Raw genomic sequence first — 20,412 nt, forward strand, 5'->3', positions numbered from 1 at the left:
AAGCCTGACGTCTCCTCGGGACCGGAGGGAGAAAGCAGGAACCTTTCTTTATATTATCAGTAGTGATGAGTGAATATGCTTGGAAAAGGTGTAATCCATGCTCGGGTGCTAACACAGTGACTTCGGCATGGTCGAAAAATACATTAGAGTCCTCATAGCTGCATCTCACAGATGTTTGACAGTCATAACATGTAGGGATTGGCCCAACAATCAGGAAATCCTGCATGTGTTGTGGCTGTCGAACAGCCGCGAGGACTTTAACATATTTTGCAAACATGGTGAAGACACTTGGTTAGCACACGAGCGTGGATAACACCTTATCCGAGCACGTTCGCTCATCACTAGTCATCACCCCCTTTATCAATAGCTGTGGATATGTGCCCTGAGTAATATGGGGAGATGAGTTTATTTTTTTTAATAAAACAATAAGATTATCATTTACCCATCCAATCGCAGCATACATGATGATGTCTGCAAGTAGTCATAAGCATGCATGATTTCTGCAATCAACTTTATATTTTTAGAGGTTGTTGTGAGTCTAAGGCTCTGGCTGGGTCAATAGTTTAGCCACAATTCATTTTGTACATTTTACAGGGCAATCACATGTAAAATAACACCTAATGTAAAACACCTAATGTAAAAAAAAAAATTGGAAATAGGGGTGTAATAGGATTTTAAAAATTATCATTCTATACGTCGGGTTTGCTTTTGTAGCCTTCTTACCAAGCTAAAAGCTTATCCAAGTTTTTCTGCAGGGGTATGTTGTGAAGGATTGCTTCCAGATTGTTTTTATACATTTCTGGGTTGGGATCATCTGCACTGTGTTCTGAAAGGGAAAAATAAATCAATGAAAATGCATAAGAATCTAAACGTAAAACAAGAACAAAAACGAAGAAAACAGATCAACGTGAAAAATCTGAAATGTGGTTATTCCAGGCCATCACTGAGGATCTACACAGCAGACACTACCTGTAGATGAGGGAACCATGGCGCGGACTAGATTAGGGAGCAGGTATTCTAACAATGAGCTTGTGTCGTAGGAGCTTGCGATTTTCTGAAGCACACTGACTAATTCAGGGACCTTACAGAGATGTAAGAACGGCCTGGAGAAAGATTAGATAATAAAATATTAGTCGAGTCTGATTTGGATGATTCTTACCCTTTCACCCACCCTTTGATACAATTTATGACATGTTAGTAGATTTCCCGGTGCCGAGATCTACGAGTTCATCTTCATCTCTCTGAAAATAGCTTATCACAGGTGTAATGGCACAGAGCTTGGCTGCGCGCTACTGCCCCTCGGTCTCAGTGATCACTGGGGGTCCCAGCACCTGGACCCCTATGGAGAACATCTAACATACAAGATGTCAATAATTATCAAGGGGCAGCTGTACAAGGCGATACAAAATGTACTAATGTAACATTTCACAGTCATACTTGAGCCTTTTAGGCTGAAGAAGATATTATTTTGTGGAGCTGATGATCAGGATGTTAAAGTAAATTGCACGACCAAAATATTACCCGCCGTGTTCGAGGTACTCACTTATTCCCCACTGCTTTTGACTGTTGACTCTGTAAGAGAATTATGATAGATCCCAGACCTTCCCGGAGCAAGGATGGCGTCTTGGGCAGATTGCGGCTGAGCTGTAATACCAGGGCTTTCACCAATGTTGGCTCCATGACCGTTTTTACAGCGAGCTGGCAGACTATCATGTAGGTAGCAGCTTTATAATCCGCTAGAGAAGACTTCAACCCCTGTAGTAGAAAGTAATAAAAAAATTTAGAAAGGAAATATTACATGTGGTGCCAGAAATGCAGGACTATGTTGCTGCTGACGTAGTATGGGAGCCAAAACATGGCGTGCCAGTCTTAAACGGACTGTCAGCACAAAATGACTGCTCAAACCAAATACAGGTGTCCGGTGCATCATGCTGGGGGCTAATCTTTTAACCCCTTCACCCCTAGATCCTTAACTTTTTTTATTTTTACGTCTATATGGCCGTATGAGGGCTTGTTTTTTGCGGGATGAGTTGTATTTTAGAATACCATTCATTCTACCACATCGCGTACTGGAAACAGGAAAAAAAAAATCTAAGTGCAGTGAAATTTCTAAAGAAGTGCAACTCCACAGTGCTGTGTTTGTTCTTTTTATTTATCATAATGTTCACTACATGGTAAAACTGACAATATGATTCCCCAGGTCAGTACAAGTACGCAGATACCAAACAAATAAAGGTTTGTTTTTTCTTTTCATTTAAGTGGCAAAAAAGATTCAGAAATTTGTCAATAAAAGAAATTTGCTTTTGTTGCCATTTTCCAATAACAGTTAGCTTTTCATTTTTCAGGATATGGGTCTGGATGACAGCTTATTTTTTGCGCCCTGAACTGACTTTTTTTGTATACCATTTTGGGGTACATATGTTTTCATCACTTCTTATTGCATTTTATTGCAATGTTGCAGCAACAAAAAAACAACAACTTTGGCTTTTTAATTTGTTTTCTTGTTACACTATTTGCAGATTAATTTACTTTATATTTGACATGTACACAATCTGTCGTGAAGGGGCTACATACACCTTCCCACCTGCTTTTTTCCCCTCTATCACTGCCCTTCTCTAACTCTATGAAGCCAAAGCTGTCAATCAAACAGGGCGGTAGAGATCGAGGGAAAAACAAGCAGGTGGGAAGGTGTATTAAAACATTTGGCTCCACCATGATGCAGCTGTTCAGTTGCACAACTACTTCCATCCGGAACCTAAAGGAGGGGAGAACCTTGATGCTGTAAGTACCCGATGTAAAGTTTCAAAAAAAAAGTTGACGCTGATGGACCTAGGTCCTTTTGAAAACTAGGTGGTGACTAGAAGGCAGGCACTTTATGTTGTTTCAATAAATCCAATATATCCTATATACAGAGGCACCTGCCCAGCCCCAACCTGCTGGCCCAATGAGCCAAACAACTTCTACTTAGAAAAATAATTAAAAAAAAAAATTGTGTGAAAAAACGCTGCTTCCTAAATGTACCAATGGATACGAGAATGTGAGATGATCCCCACCACTGACCGTGGCTCCCACAGCTGAACCCTAGTAGCGCTAGCACTCAGCTGCTTTCTTCATTTATTGGCTGGTCTCTCAGTGCCACAGATTAATTATCAATTAAATTAATTTGTAGAAGTCGTCCCATTCCACCAGTACACGAAACCTCTCCATCAATGACATCCATGTTCAAGATTACCCCACTGATCAAACCTTGTGCTAATTTGCATTAAAATGTTGCCCCACTGGAGGCCCGGGGTCCGCACCCAGTATTGTATAGGACTAAGAGTATATCGTAGTCAGACCGATACCTTCTGTACGTAAGGAAGGAGCTTGGCAACAAATGTGTCGGAGAGATTTTCTGCAGCTTCCATAGCAGCCACAATCGTTGAGACGTAAAACGATATCAAGACCCTCAGCTTGGCTTTGCCTTCCGAGTCTTTGGAAAAAGCCTACGAAATAACAGACAAAAATATGATTCCGGAAATAAAGCAGCATTAAAAGAAAAGTAAATGTACAGCGATCGCTCAGCCCCATGGTGATGCAGAAGAGACTTATCGGACAATGAATGCCACATACACAGTTTAGAGTCATTCACCAAGTAGACCACAGACTAAAGTAAGACATATGTGCACTACGTGAAGAAATACAAACCTTCACAGATTTCGTAACCAAGCTGCAAATAAACTCCATAAACCCCATATCCTTGTAACAATGTGTGATTACGGTGCTCCTGGCGAGAGGGACGCCGGGCTTCTGTATAGAAAAATAACAAAAAAGATCATACGATCGTAGCATTGCTGAAATACTAATAGTACATATACTACAGAGGAAAGTGCAGATACAAACCAGCCCCGCAGAATTGGGCACAGACCGGGCCCTTGGTTCGGCGTTTACTTCAATCATTCATATACATGGATAAAGGAGAGCAGATGTGCGGCTTATAAAATGCAGTTTTTAACTCTTCAAACTAGAGTTTTCGGGTGGTTCAGCATTAACCCCTTTGATTGCTGTACATGTAACGAGTAAGGGCAAGCAACAGATGCTTTATTTTAAGGCGATTGCCAAAGCATCTAATATTCATCACCTATCCTTGGCATAAGTCATCAATATCCAATCCATGGGGGTCCGACACCGACTGATGTTAGCTGTAGCCAAGGACTAGGCATTAGATCCTACAAGGGTGTACATCGGCCACTATGAACCGTACAGTTATTTTCGGTCACTGTGGGATCTGGTAACAGATGATCGGTTGGATAGGGGACGTCAGACTCCCACCATTCTGATACTGATAGCTCTCCCTGTGCACTTATCCTGCTAGAATAGGACAGGTGTACGATAGCCAACACTGGCGCACACACCTCTGCAGGTATCTGTGAATATAAAGTCACCAACCCCGCTGACCTCCCAACATGGCAGGGACAAAAGCCGAAATACCGTCTTTATATTTAGCGTATTCAAATTTCCCTTGAAGGTTAAAATCTGTTCCATGCCAAAAATTTGCTGGCCAGTTGCCACCCACTAGTGGTGTTTTTCCATGTCCTTAGTAGTGATGAGCAAATGTGCTCGGATAAGGTGTTACCCAGCATGGTCAGTGATTGGCTGCAGTGCTGCCAACATGATGTCAGCGCTGCAACAAATATAAGATGCCAGTGGCGAGACTCACCGCTGGCCCTGGGGAGGGTGTGTAAAAGATTTTTTTTCTTAATATAAACTGCATGCAGAGTTTGGGATTTTCTGAAAGTGTAGAATCCCTTTAAGGGTGGGAGTGCTTGCCTGCAAGCTATTTGATGGGGTGACCAATGGCCGTTCTACACAACTTTCAAAATGGTGGCCTGTAATCATTTATCTTGTCCACATCAGGCTCTGCTGCACCTAACGCTCCTCTGGCCTTACAATGGGCAGACTGAAAGCAGCAACATTCATAACCACGTGCAAAACGCAATATTAGGATGGGACAGTTGTTTAAAGGGAACCTCAGATGAGATTCATGCTGCCCAAACCATGGAAGCATGAAAAGGAGCCAGCTGGAAATTGGCAGAAGAGTCAAGGGGGCGGGGACATGACACTTTCCTAGTCCAGGCTCAATTTCGATTTATGTCTTGTCTGAAAAACAAGAGAGCTCATCCCATTCATATCTGTGGTTTGGCAGCACGACTCCTGACTGCTTTCCCTTAATGGTTTCCTTACAAGGGACGTAACACCACTTGAATACTCACCTGAATTTGGTACAGCCAGTTCCACTTGTGTGTAGGTTCTTTAATCTTTAAAAGTTGAATGACGCGGACAAATATTTTAGTTTCATGATATGGCAGAACACAACCAATCAGACTGTCTTGATTGTAGAGATGGATATGAAACCTGGAAATAAACATTATATTACTCTATGATATAGCACATTATACACACAATAATAGATACTACACGCAATATATATTGGGGAACCGGAATAACAGCCATTGCTTAATACATTACTAATGGAATTACCGCTAGTAGAAGCTGGAGCCATCGGAGATACATTGGTGGATGGGCTGGCCAATTTAGATAGGAGGCTTTAACTACAGAGAGGTCTCCCAATTGCAGCATTTATTTACATTTCCATCCAGTATGAGTATTACATTTAATCAAATGTAATCTTGGTTGTTTGACATTTAGTCCACTAGACATGCCATATTTGAGGGCAACTAGAAGATGGGTGGGGGTCCCACATATATTGGGCATGTATTATAAATCCTATGGATGCAGACAGTAATATCGGATACCGAACCTGTGAATGAGCCACTCCAGGCACTTCTGGGCAGGCCTCAGCATGAAGTAAGGGGACAGGTGGGTAAGAAACGAGGATATGCTTTCATCCAGCTGCTGGTTCACGGCTTTGGTTTGCACGCTGCGCTCCAAGCTTTTAGAAGTGGTACTGAACAGGGTCTCCTCAAAGATTGCAAAGGACGCGTCAATCCCCATAAGCTCTTCAAGCCCAGTGCATCCTACAGAAGGATAAAGAAGCTTGGAATTATTTCTATACATTCAAATACAGATCTTAAAGGGGCTGTCTAGTCATATGTTGTGATAAAGAACATCAGTATCAGACTGGTGGGGGTCTGACACCCGGCACCTGCACTGCTCATATAAGATTGAGTGACCGTATGTGAAACAATGAATGGATCTCCATCGAACAACTCCATTTACCGTGTAGCGGCTGCTGCCATGTACTACAGAGCACCACCTATTCTTCTGAAGAACATCCTATCTATACTGAATGCTGCAGCCCCTTCCTTCAAGTCCTAAGTAGGAGGACAATGCTGGTAACTCAGAGGAGAATTACAGACAAGTAACAAGTTTTCAAAACCTGGGAGGTACACTTTAATTAAAGGGGTTTCCAGCTTTGAAAAAAACCCTGTAGTTACATCTGATTAAATTAGTAAGTTAAATAATTTACTAACCTAGTTCACATCTAAAAGGTGATCTTCAGCAATGAGCCGGCCTTAGGGTCAGACTGCTGTATATCTCGGATGAGGATTGCAACGAAAAGCTAGGACTGGCCGTTGGTTTTCCCGCCCAAGCATGAGAGATGCATAAAAAAACATGAAGTGGTCATGCTCGAGTCGGGACAGCCGTCTGCTAGTCCGAACATTGCATTGCAATCCTCGTCCGTCTAGCACAGTACAGTATTTAATCTGTCGTTACGTCCTTTCTTTATAGAAAATGTAGAAAATGAAGGGGGCTGGCTTAGTTATTGGAATGGTCAATAAGGCAACATCATCTGTTTATGTAGAAAATGTATAGAAAGAGAATAGGGATATATAGCGACGGGGATATTTCTATTCCTGCTCTTAGTCTACAGCTCAGAGGTTGGCTCCAGAGGAACTAGCACCCTTCTCATGCTAACTACCGTAATTCATTGGGTGCACCCCCTACCTGTTATATTAATAGATAAAATATACTGATTATGCTGGATAAAACAAAATACATTGGGGCATTACATAAAAATCAGTTTACAAATATTATAATACCAGATGCTTAGATCTGCTTGCATTTGATGTCAACTCATGGCTTCCACTAAAATAAATGGGCCTGTTAATGAGATTTTCCAACTTGTAATGCCATACAGAGAGGACGTGTCATTGTGTGATCAGACCATTAGGAGTGTCATTCAGAGACCAGTTAATGGAAGAACCAGCACCAGTGTGAACAGAAATAAACTGGGATATTTTATTAAACGGAATCTGTCACCCCAAAATTCGCCTATCTGACCTTTCCCAGCGCCTGCGCACTGCAGTACTGTGCTCTGCTCTCAACAGGGCAGAGAATGACGCCTGCACCGAAGCCGCAGCGTGAAGACAAGAAGAGGACATCATCGTAAGAAGATGGGAGGCGCTGGACCAGACCACAACACCCATCGGACCCGAACCGGGACCACCCGTGGGTGATCATAATCTAACCTGTTTTTCTTATCTTGCAGGTAACATCGGGGGCTTATCTACAACATTACAGAATGCTGCATATAAGCCCCTGATGCCGGTGGCCGCAGCTTATAGGCGAATTTTGGAGTGACAGATTCCCTTTAAGCCAGAGTTGGTTTTGCACTTTCTTATATCGCCGGAAACTGCTGCTTACCGAGAGCATAAAACGTTTCTCTGTCAATACTTGCAGCTTCCTTCGGATCAAAGAGAAATGATGCCGCGTGATGCCGACCAAGCAGGCTGGCGTCAGTCTGTGGCAGCGCCAGACGCTTCAGCTGGTGGGCTAAAGAAGTCATGTCTGCGGCTTGTTATGGGCGCGGAGTCCTAAAGTGGAGAGAAAAAGTGTAAGAACATCGACATAAAGGTAATATGAGCCACGTGAGAGGCAGGAGAAGGAAGTGTTCGTGGCCAGGTAGAAATTTCCATAGACATCAGTTAGAAACAAAGCAAAACTTATTGTAAAGGGACCTAATAGATGAAGTATCTGAGTAGTTTCATCACCACCAGCATTGGCTCTTAGGAATACGGTTTCTCTTCAGGGAGACCACCAGCTGCCATAAGGACGCGTTCACACGATCAGTATTTTCCATCAGTAATTGTAAGGCAAAAGCCAGGAGTGGAAAAATCAGAGGAAAAGTATAAGGCTATGTGCCCACGTTGCAGAAATGCTGCAGAAATATCCGCAGCATTTCCACAACTCCCTGCTGCGGGTAAAATGCATGCTGAATTCGCATGCGTTTTCCCGCAAAAAACAAGCGTTTTTAGCTTGCAGAATGCTTGCGCTTTTCTAAGCGATTTGAAGCATCACTTGGAAAAGTGATTGACAGATTGGTCACACTTGTCAAACATAGTGCTTGACAAGTGTGACCAACTTTATACTATTGATGCAGCATCAATAGTAAACGATAGAATGTTAAAAATAATAAAAAAATAAAAAATATGGTTATTCTCACCTTCCAACGGCCCCCGATCTGCTCAGCAGCGCTCCCGGTACGCTCCGTTTCCAGGGATGCTTTGCGTGAAGGACCTTTGTGACATCCCGGTCACGTGACTGCGACGTCATCCTAGGTAATCCATGCAATGTATTCCTGGGAACGGAAGGAGCCGCGTGCACCGCTGAGAGGCGGGAGGACTCCGGGGGGGCTATCAGATGGTAAGTATATCCCTATCTTATATTTTAATTCTTTTTTTTTTTTTTTTCCAGGAAGGGCCCGGAGGAGAGTCTCCTCACCTCCAGACCTGGGTACCATCCGCACATGAAGCGCTCACTTACCACATGCGTAAAGTGAGCGTTTCAATGCAATCCTATGGCGGCGGAATCACCGTGATTCCGCAGAAATAATGAACATGCTGCGGATTTTACCGCTATGCAATTTCGCAGCTGGAAAATCCACAGCATGAGCACAGCAACTGCGGAATCCCATGGGATTTAATCGGAATGCGTTTTTTAAGTGTTTCCGAAAAAACGCGGCGGAAACATATAAAAAAACACAGCGTGGGCACACAGCCTCATAGAAACACATCACCACTTCTGTATTTATCACCCACTCCTGGTTTTGGCTTACAAATACTGAGGGAAAATACTGACCAAATATTAAACGTGTGAATACTGCCTTAGGCTGGGTTCACAATGCGTTAATGACAATCCGCTGATGGCATCCGTTACATAGCGGCACTAACGCTATGTAACGGATACCGTTAGCGCACCCATTGACTGCCATTATGTAGCGCATCGCTAACGCATGTCATAATCGGCATGCGCTAGTGATGTGCCGTCATTCTGTGACGGACCCTCGGACGCAGTCTGCAGCGTTTTCGGGTCAGTCACCGCTAGCACAGATAGAGCATCTGCGCTAGCATGATCGCATAAATGCGATCTTTTTCGGCACTTGCGTTAACGCAGTCCGTTAGTGTATGCGTTGAACGGACTGCACTAACGCAATGTGAACCTAGCCTTAACATGGCAGTAAATACTTTGTGGGTAAAAAATGTATACAAAAAAGGAAAAACAGCACCTGCCTCTTCCACCTCCTCTCCCGAGACCAGAGACAAAGGTTTCTGACCTAGATAACAAGTACCCTACTACCGTGAGGGAAAGACCCCAAAAACAGCAAACTACAGATGGGATTTTTGAGATTGTAGAGGATTCCTTAGCATGTGGTTTATTAAAGTGTCAGACATTACCTAGCCACCTCCACACTAGGCTGCGCCAGAGGAACAGTTTACTTATTTGAGGCAGAGAGATAATTTGTATTCATTTGAACTGTAATGTTTCCTGGCTCTTCAAAGGGGTCTTCTCTAGATTAATCTGCAGGAGCGCACCGCTAGCCTCCCTCGCGGCTTCATGGTTCAAAGTGGTGGTGCTGCAGAAGGTCAACAGGTTGAATAAGCAGCATGATCGCATTGCAGATCTGCACTGTGCGCTCTCCAAGAGCAGAGCATTTTGGGAACAGGGGACCGAGTTTCCCTACCCTACAAATAGGGAATAAAGTCCAAAAACGGTACAAGCCCTTTAAATAACAGCACACACATGTTTCCCACATACAGTGTGCACTCTGCCAGCAGACACCTCAGGCAACAAGCAGACGCCGCTCTGCCACAAGCAGATGCCACTTCGCCACAAGCAGACTGCGCCCCCGACACAAGCAGACTGCGCACCCGACACAAGCAGACTGCGCACCCAACACAAGCAGACTGCGCACCCAACACAAGCAGACTGCGCACCGACACAAGCAGACTGCGCCCCGACACAAGCAGACTGCGCCCCGACACAAGCAGACTGCGCCCCGACACAAGCAGACTGCGCCCCGACACAAGCAGACTGCGCCCCGACACAAGCAGACTGCGCCCCGACACAAGCAGACTGCGCCCCGACACAAGCAGACTGCGCCCCGACACAAGCAGACTGCGCCCCGACACAAGCAGACTGCGCACCGACACAAGCAGACTGCGCACCGACACAAGCAGACTGCGCACCGACACAAGCAGACTGCGCACCGACACAAGCAGACTGCGCACCGACACAAGCAGACTGCGCACCGACACAAGCAGACTGCGCACCGACACAAGCAGACTGCGCACCGACACAAGCAGATACCGCTTCACCACAAGCAGACTGCGCACCAACACAAGCAGACTGCGCACCAACACAAGCAGACTGCACACCAACACAAGCAGACTGCACACCAACACAAGCAGATACCGCTTCACCACAAGCAGACTGCGCACCGACACAAGCAGACTGCGCACCGACACAAGCAGACTGCGCCCCGACACAAGCAGACTGCGCCCCGACACAAGCAGACTGCGCCCCGACACAAGCAGACTGCGCCCCGACACAAGCAGACTGCGCACCAACACAAGCAGACTGCGCACCAACACAAGCAGACTGCGCACCAACACAAGCAGACTGCGCACCAACACAAGCAGACTGCGCACCAACACAAGCAGACTGCGCACCAACACAAGCAGATACCGCTTCACCACAAGCAGCCTGCGCCCCAACACAAGCAGATACCGCTTCACCACAAGCAGACTGCGCACCAACACAAGCAGACTGCGCACCAACACAAGCAGACTGCGCACCAACACAAGCAGATACCGCTTCACCACAAGCAGACTGCGCACCAACACAAGCAGACTGCGCACCAACACAAGCAGATACCGCTTCACCACAAGCAGCCTGCGCCCCAACACAAGCAGATACCGCTTCACCACAAGCAGACTGCGCACCAACACAAGCAGACTGCGCACCAACACAAGCAGCCTGCGCCCCAACACAAGCAGATACCGCTTCACCACAAGCAGACTGCGCACCAACACAAGCAGACTGCGCACCAACACAAGCAGATACCGCTTCACCACAAGCAGCCTGCGCACCAACACAAGCAGATACCGCTTCACCACAAGCAGCCTGCGCACCAACACAAGCAGATACCGCTTCACCACAAGCAGACTGCGCACCAACACAAGCAGACTGCGCACCAACACAAGCAGATACCGCTTCACCACAAGCAGCCTGCGCACCAACACAAGCAGATACCGCTTCACCACAAGCAGCCTGCGCACCAACACAAGCAGATACCGCTTCACCACAAGCAGACTGCGCACCAACACAAGCAGACTGCGCACCAACACAAGCAGCCTGCGCCCCAACACAAGCAGATACCGCTTCACCACAAGCAGCCTGCGCACCAACACAAGCAGATACCGCTTCACCACAAGCAGACTGCGCACCAACACAAGCAGACTGCGCACCAACACAAGCAGACTGCGCACCAACACAAGCAGACGCCGCTTCACACAAGCAGACTGCGCACCAACACAAGCAGACGCCGCTTCACCACAAGCAGCCTGCGCCCCAACACAGGCAGCCGCCGCTCCACCACAAGCAGCCTGCGCCCCAACACAAGCAGCCGCCGCTCCACCACAAGCAGACGCCGCTTCACCACAAGCAGATACCGCTTCACCACAAGCAGACTGCGCACCAACACAAGCAGACTGCGCACCAACACAAGCAGATACCGCTTCACCACAAGCAGACTGCGCACCAACACAAGCAGACTGCGCACCAACACAAGCAGACTGCGCACCAACACAAGCAGACTGCGCACCAACACAAGCAGATACCGCTTCACCACAAGCAGCCTGCGCCCCAACACAAGCAGATACCGCTTCACCACAAGCAGCCTGCGCACCAACACAAGCAGATACCGCTTCACCACAAGCAGACTGCGCACGAACACAAGCAGACTGCGCACCAACACAAGCAGACTGCGCACCAACACAAGCAGACTGCGCACCAACACAAGCAGACTGCGTACCAACACAAGCAGACTGCGCACCAACACAAGCAGACTGCGCACCAACACAAGCAGACTGCACCAACACAAGCAGACTGCGCACCAACACAAGCAGATACCGCTTCACCACAAGCAGCCTGCGCCCCAACATAAGCAGATACCGCTTCACCACAAGCAGACTGCGCACCAACACAAGCAGACTGCGCACCAACACAAGCAGCCTGCGCCCCAACACAAGCAGATACCGCTTCACCACAAGCAGACTGCGCACCAACACAAGCAGACTGCGCACCAACACAAGCAGATACCGCTTCACCACAAGCAGCCTGCGCACCAACACAAGCAGATACCGCTTCACCACAAGCAGCCTGCGCACCAACACAAGCAGATACCGCTTCACCACAAGCAGACTGCGCACCAACACAAGCAGACTGCGCACCAACACAAGCAGACGCCGCTTCACACAAGCAGACTGCGCACCAACACAAGCAGACGCCGCTTCACCACAAGCAGCCTGCGCCCCAACACAGGCAGCCGCCGCTCCACCACAAGCAGCCTGCGCCCCAACACAAGCAGCCGCCGCACCAACACAAGCAGACGCCGCTTCACCACAAGCAGCCTGCGCCCCAACACAAGCAGATGCCGCCTCACCACAAGCAGCTTGCGCTTCACCACAAGCAGCTTGCGCTTCACCACAAGCAGCCTGCGCCCCAACACAAGCAGACTGCGCCCCAACACAAGCAGACGCCGCTTCACCACAAGCAGCCTGCGCCCCAACACAAGCAGACGCCGCTTCACCACAAGCAGCCTGCGCCCCAACACAAGCAGACGCCACTTCACCACAAGCAGCCTGCGCCCCAACACAAGCAGACGCCGCTTCACCACAAGCAGCCTGCGCCCCAACACAAGCAGACGCCGCTTCACCACAAGCAGCCTGCGCCCCAACACAAGCAGACGCCGCTTCACCACAAGCAGCCTGCGCCCCAACACAAGCAGACTGCGCCCCAACACAAGCAGACGCCGCTTCACCACAAGCAGCCTGCGCCCCAACACAAGCAGACGCCGCTTCACCACAAGCAGCCTGCGCCCCAACACAAGCAGACGCCGCTTCACCACAAGCAGCCTGCGCCCCAACACAAGCAGACGCCGCTTCACCACAAGCAGCCTGTGCCTCAACACAAGCAGCCGCTGCTCTGCCTGCAGCTCTTCCATACAATGGGAAGTAAAGGCACATATGACTCCAGACTAATAACATTATAACATCCCACTCGCCCACACATTTCAGTCCCCACCGGTCAGAGAACACCACGGGGAGATATTATAGTAGGATCCTTAATACTATAGGACACTGCGCTGTTATAGAGGGCAGATGTGAGCTCTTCGGTTCCTTATCTCATCCGTGAACATTCAGACGTCCGTGTTCACACAAGTAAGGAAACGGTCTGAGTGTCTGGTCAGTGATTCTCAGGTAAAGCAAAGCAGGGCAACTACAAAACCTCTATCCGCTACAATGTTGGCGGGGACCGAGCGCGGACGCCATCTTTGTACTGTACGTGATTTTCCCAGACCCATAGAGCTGTGTAATCATCAGTGATGGCGGTAACAGGCATATACAGGGATATTGGCCCAGACACACCGGAGACATGTGACCAGCCCCACAGAAAAAAATGAGTACAGGTTCTATACGTAGAAACCGCAGACTGACCACGTACAGGAACGTCTGAATGAGGCCTGAGGCTACACAACCGCTGCAGTCACCAGTCCGAACGGTTCAGAGAGTTTCCCACCATAAAATGCAGATTCCCACACTGTCAGCGCTGTGGAGCAGGAGCTGCGCCCCCCACACAGCGCTATAAGGGGGGCCTGTGTATAACTCGACCGTATATACTCACTGTACGATCAGCCTGTGCACCGGCGTCTCACTGCAGCGCACACCACATGGAAACGTGGGCGACCCCTGACCCGGAACCACTCTGCTCTGACTTCCGCCCGACTCCATGCTTCTGGCGGAAGTGTGGGGTGTGTGCACTGTACACACTGTGGAACGTTGGACGGAGCGATACCGCAGTGCTGACGTTTATCCAACAGCCGGAGCTCCGCGGCTGAACGAATCTCCATTGTGTTATGTGCGATAATAGGAACCTACCAGAAGCCGCTGATATCTGCAGCCTGTGCCCGGCCTGCAGTGACCTGCTATCCCCGGCAGGGGGCGCGCAACACATGCAATATGTGACTACAGAGAAACACTCGCAGAGGCGGTATCGCCGCAGTCGCACGGTGCACATGGGGTCCTGAGAGTTTTTAGTTGGGAAATTATAGTAATTGTGTTATATGTGAGTTATGGATACGTTATGTAGACGCGATCAATTACACCATTTGGATGGAAGCTCTTAGACTTCATGCTGAAGTGTAAGCGTGCCGTTTGTGCTCAAAACGCGTCCAGCGACTACATGGTAGCTTTCCAAATTTTAATATGTTTAAATAAATTTTTGGTATTTTTCACTCCTGCAGTTGGATCTTCTCTTTCTTCACGTATACAAGCTTCAGCGTCGGACAGAGACGTTTTTTTCCTTGCTCGGACATCATGTGGATTTCAGACGAAAGCCTCTATTGGGTGAGCTGAAAAGTTTTCCTGTTTTTCTAATATGTGAGTTATACGTCATCATCGCAAAGCTAATAAGATTGTCCACTAAGGCTACTTTCACACTTCCGTCTTTTTTTCCTCCGTCGCAATCCGTCGTTACGGGCAAAAAACGGATCTTGCAAATGTGCTCGCAGGACGCGTTTTTTGCCCATAGACTTGTATTAGCGACGGATGGGCACACGTCGCATCCGTCGTGCTACGGATCCATTGTGTTTTGGCGGACGCGACGCACAAAAAAAGTTCAATGGATAACTTTTTTTGTGCGACTTGTCCGCCATTTTCGACTGCGCATGCACGGCTGAAACTCCGCCCCCTCCTCCCCGCTCATCGCAATGGGCAGCGGATGCGTTGTAAAACTGCATCCGCTGCCCACATTGTGCTAGAGCACAAAAAAAGTTCAATGGATAACGTTTTTTTGTGCGACGTGTCCGCCATTTTCGACCGCGCATGCGTGGCCGAAACTCCACCCCCTCCTCCCCGCTCATCGCAATGGGCAGTGGATGCGTTGTAAAACTGCATCCGCTGCCCACGTTGTGCTAAATTTAGCACAACGTCCGTCGGGCCGACAGAAGTGTGAAAGTAGCCTAAGAATACGTGTGGCTCTTAAAGCTGCAAAAACGGCCAGTTCCCTTGTGGTAAACGCGTTTTATGTTGTTGGCGGATATTCCCCATAGACTGGGATCAGATGGGGAAAATCCACAGATAAAACGCGTGTATTGATGCACAGGACCGCAGCATTAATATTTTAGAAAAGATAAGTAATAGGAATTAGACAAACAGAAGAAGCTTCATGTAGAACATGACGGAAGGATACAAAGATCTGCAGCATCAGAACCTCATGTGAACACAGCCCACCCCAAAAGAAGGGCATGGCAGACATGCTGAGCACCCTGCGGCTTATGTGGAGATTCTCCTCATAGACTTGCATTAGATGCTGAGAATTCGCAGATAAAAAACATACATGTGTTATTAGTGCGTTTCTGCAGTGGAAACACATCAAAAACGCACGTAATCCTCACATGACTGTATCAATAAAGTCTCGTCAAAGCCAAATACCAAGAAATATCAAAAACAAAGCAGCTTTATTCAGCAGAAAAGACCAAGGAGGCAAAACCACAGCAATAAAAACGCAAGTAACCAAATATACTGAATGGGTGCAGAAAATCTGCGACATCAAGAACGCACCTAAAGCTCATCGTGGGAGCGTGGCCAATATTGGACTAGTGTAATAATTACAGGTAGGTCACCGCCATGAATCCCTGGCCTACTGTTCAAGGTATCGCCAACAAAAAGTACATAAATAACAATAACTTGTATCTCCTTTAAAGGAGTTTACCACTTTAACGCCACATTCACACATTCAGTATTTTACCTCAGTATGTGTAAGCCAACACCAGGAGTGGGTGATAAATCGAGAAGTGGTGACGTGTTTCTATTATACTTTTCCTCTGATTGTCCCACTCCTGGTTTTAGCTTATAAATACTGATGTGTGAACGTGGCCTTAGGTGTTTGTCCACAGCTGTAATGAAATCCGTTTGTCCTCACACCTCCTGGATCCAGCGCTGCCTTTCCACTGCTGCTGTGGTCTCTGTGTTTTGGCCACAGCAGTGTGATGACTGCTGCAGCGGTGACGTCAGGACTATAGCTCACATCTCTGCTGCAGTCAATCATTGAGGTCAGTGAGTGGCTGCAGTGGTGAAGTGCCCTGTAGTCATGACGTCACCGCTGCAGCTAATACATCACTGTGTATTGACCACTGTTGCATCGTGCAGATATAGCCTAATGCACGGGGCTGTTCTGCAGAAACCGAGAGGCGCCAATTTATCAGTTTGCGCCAGACAACTGTGGTAAATTTGGTGCACCCAAGAGATTCATTTTATTTTGCGTCATAAATGTGGCAGAAAATTATAGCGAAAGTGTACTGTAAAATTCAAGTAGATGTCTGACTGTAGCACATGGCAGCTGAATGACACAGCACATTCATTGTTCCGGCAGACCCTGCGTGTACAAAGCGCCAGTATTGGTGAATCGGCCCCTGAGGACTTTGTGTATTTCCTTCACAATTGTAAAAATGTGCTGCAGATTTTTTGGCAGAAAATCTGCAATATGTGAATGGAAACTTGGAGGTAACCATGTGCCCACCCCCCTCCCACACTCTGTGTGCCCCCCTGCTGTTATTAAAATACTCACCTGGCTCCCTCGCTGGCGCTGCTTCCTGTCCTGGCCGCACCTTCTACTGTATGAGCGGTCACGTGGGGCCAGCCATTACAGTCATGAATATGCGGCTCCACCTCCCATAGGGGTGGAGCCGCATATTCATCACTGTAAATGAGCGGCCCCACGTGACCGCTCATACAGTAGAAGGTGCGGCCAGGAGAGGAAGCAGCGCCAGCGAGGGAGCCAGGTGAGTATTTTAATAACAGCGGGGGGGAGCACAGGGGGTGGGAGGGGGTGGGGACGTGGATCTTTATGTTAAACACGAGAAACAAAAAAAAAAAAGGATTATTCATATCTTCTCTACAGCAAACGCTGCTGCAGAGAAGATATGAATCGCGGCTTCAGCACCAGTGGGGGGGGACAGCTCTTAATGTAGCGCTGTCTCCTGCACGGCACACGGACAACGTCCGTGTGCGGTACGTGTTTTACACGGACCCATTGACTTTAAAGGGAACCTGTCACCCCGTTTTTTGAGATTGAGATATAAATACTGTTAAATAGGGCCTGCGCTGTGTGTTACTATAGTGTATGTAGTGTACCCCGATTCCCCACCTATGCTGAGAAATAACTTACCAAAGTCGCCGTTTTCGCCTGTCAATCAGGCTGGTCAGGTCGGGAGGGCGTGTTCACAGCGCTGGTTCTTCCTCAGCTTTACGTTGGTGGCGTAGTGGTGTGCGCCTGTTGAAGTGACTAATCCACTGTGGGCACGTGAACAAGCAGCGCGCGATCTGCGCTGTCATCCCTTTCGTCGGTGGGGGCGGCCATCTTCCTGGGGCCGCGCGTGCGCAGATCGAGTGCACTGCTGCACGGGGCTTCAGGAAAATGGCCGCGGGATGCCGCGCGTGCGCATTAGAGATCGCGGCGGCCATTTTCCCAAAGCCGAGTTTGCATCTTCCAGATGTGCCTTTTCTGGGGTGGCTGGGGGCAGATGTTTTTAGCCAGGGGGGGGGGGGGCAATAACCGTGGACCCTCTCCAGGCTATTAATATCTGCCCTCTGTCACTGGCTTTACTACTCTGGCGGAGAAAATTGTGCGGGAGCCCACGCCAATTTTTTCCGCCATTTAACCCTTTAATTTAGTAGATAGAATGGCCAAATTTTGCAGATACACACTACTGACATTAGTAGTGTGGAATATGCAAAAAAATGGTGATATGAGATGGTTTACTGTATGTAAACCAGGTCTCATATCATGTCGGGTTTTAGGAAGGAGAAAGCAAAAGCCGGTAATTGAATCACCGGCTTTCTGCTATATCGCGCTGGATGAAATATTAATATATATACATATATGTGTCTACTGACATTATATATATATATATATATATATATATATATATATATATATATATATATATATAGACAGTATATATGTTTGGGGGTTTTTTTACACATGGATCCCTTGTATATCCGTATGTCGGTTTTGCAATCCTGCGATAAAAACACGCAGTACGGATGCCATACGGATTACATACGGAGGATGCCATGTGCAAATAACGCTGAAACACCCTGCCTACGGAGGAGCTACGGACCACTATTTTCGGGACTTTTCAGCGTATTACGGCCATAATATACGGACCGTATTTTCATACGCTGAGTGTGAAGCCGGCCTTATATTGTGTGCCCAGTTGAACATGAACAATTTGGTGAAATGTCCAGCTCTTGGCTCCATTCCTGAACTGAATGTCCCCCATGCCATCAGCTGTTGGGATAAGAGGACGCCTTGTTACTGGGGAGCCGACTGCCTCTCGTTTTTCTATGTTTATAATGACGTATTGGATTGCAGAATGTGCTCACATAAAGATAACGTGTGCGGTTACAGCCACAGCATGGCTGAGTAAAACCGCACAATGATGTTGTATAAAATAAAACTAACAGCTTTACAAGAAACACTGCCACGTTTATCTATGGGCTGTGTCAGGTACTGCAGCTCAGTTACACTTTAGTGAATAGGCCTAAGCTGCAATGTGGCAACTCGTTGACAGTAGTAAAAAATGGAGTGTTCTCGTCTCATTTTTGGAAGAATTTTTTTTTTACTCCCAATGGATGTAAAATTTCTATTTAAATAAAAAACCAATAAAGCTACATGCATGTAAGAACAAACACACTTTTAATGTTATACCAGAATCTTCATCATGCTCTAGACAGTGTGAAGTTTCCACAATCTGATGGTTTTGGGAGCCATGTTATCTGCTGGTGTAGGTCCACTGTGTTTTATCAAGACCAAAGTCAGCGCAGCCGTCTACCAGGAAATTTTAGAGCACTTAATGCTTCCCTCTGCCGACAAGCTTTTTGGAGATGGAAATTTCATTCTCCAGCAGGACTTGGCACCTGTCCACACTGCCAAAAGTACCAATACCTGGTTTACAAACAACAGTATCACTGTGCTTGATTAGCCAGCAAACTCGCCTGACCTTAACCCTATAAAGAAACTATGGAGTATTGTCAAGAGGAAGATGAGAGACACCAAACTCAACAATGCAGACGAGCTGAAGGCTGCTATCAAAGCAACCTGGGCTTCCATAACACCTCAGCAGTGCCACAGGCTGATCGCCTCCATGCCATGCTGCATTGATGCAGTAATTGATGCAAAAGGAGCCCCGATGAAGTATTGAGTGCTTTTACTGAACATGCATTTCAGTAGAACAACATTTCGGATGTTAAAATAATTTTTCAAGCTGGTGTTATAAAGTATTCTAATTTACTGAGATAATGACTTTTGGGTTTTCATTGGCTGTAAACCACAATCTTCAACATTAACAGAAATAAACACTTGAAATAGATCACTCTGTTTGTAATGATTCTATATAATATAGGAGTTTCACTTTTTGTATTGAAGAACTGAAATAAATTATCTTTTTGATGATATTCTAATTTTGTGAGATGCACCTGTATAAGCTATGCATAATCCAGAACCAGGAACAAAAATGCATTTATATGCATATACATTTATTGTTTTGTTTGTTTTTTAAAGCAAATCTGAAAACCAGTTTTTGCTATTTAATCTGACAGCAGGATAATATAGGGCAAGTGAGCCTGATTACTTAGGGTACCGTCACACTATAACATTTCGATCGCTACGACGGTACGATTCGTGACGTTCCAGCGATATCGTTACGATATCGCTGTGTCTGACACGCAGCAGCGATCAGGGATCCTGCTGAGAATCGTACGTCGTAGCAGATCGTATGGAACTTTCTTTCATCGCTGGATCTCCCGCTGTCATCGCTAGATCGGTGTGTGTGACACCGATCTAGCG

At 47.1% G+C, this 20,412-nt stretch overlaps 1 protein-coding gene across 1 annotated transcript in view; it reads right to left on the reverse strand.

Annotated features, from left to right (window-relative positions):
* The window catches only part of HEATR1 (HEAT repeat containing 1), a 115,145-nt gene extending 100,880 nt beyond the window's left edge, over positions 1-14,265 (reverse strand). The window contains exons 1-9 of the mRNA XM_069769005.1: positions 14,188-14,265; positions 7,648-7,817; positions 5,801-6,017; positions 5,253-5,394; positions 3,688-3,789; positions 3,345-3,485; positions 1,544-1,755; positions 970-1,103; positions 724-826 (exon numbers count right to left, since the gene is read on the reverse strand). Of these exons, the coding sequence (XP_069625106.1) occupies positions 724-826; positions 970-1,103; positions 1,544-1,755; positions 3,345-3,485; positions 3,688-3,789; positions 5,253-5,394; positions 5,801-6,017; positions 7,648-7,789 (1,193 nt within the window). The 5' untranslated portion in view covers positions 7,790-7,817; positions 14,188-14,265. The remainder of the gene's footprint in view (positions 1-723; positions 827-969; positions 1,104-1,543; positions 1,756-3,344; positions 3,486-3,687; positions 3,790-5,252; positions 5,395-5,800; positions 6,018-7,647; positions 7,818-14,187) is intronic.
* Between the last annotated feature and the right edge of the window lie 6,147 nt (positions 14,266-20,412).

This window comes from Ranitomeya imitator, chromosome 5 (genome assembly GCF_032444005.1).
Source record: "Ranitomeya imitator isolate aRanImi1 chromosome 5, aRanImi1.pri, whole genome shotgun sequence".
Classification (NCBI taxonomy): Eukaryota; Metazoa; Chordata; class Amphibia; order Anura; family Dendrobatidae; genus Ranitomeya; species Ranitomeya imitator.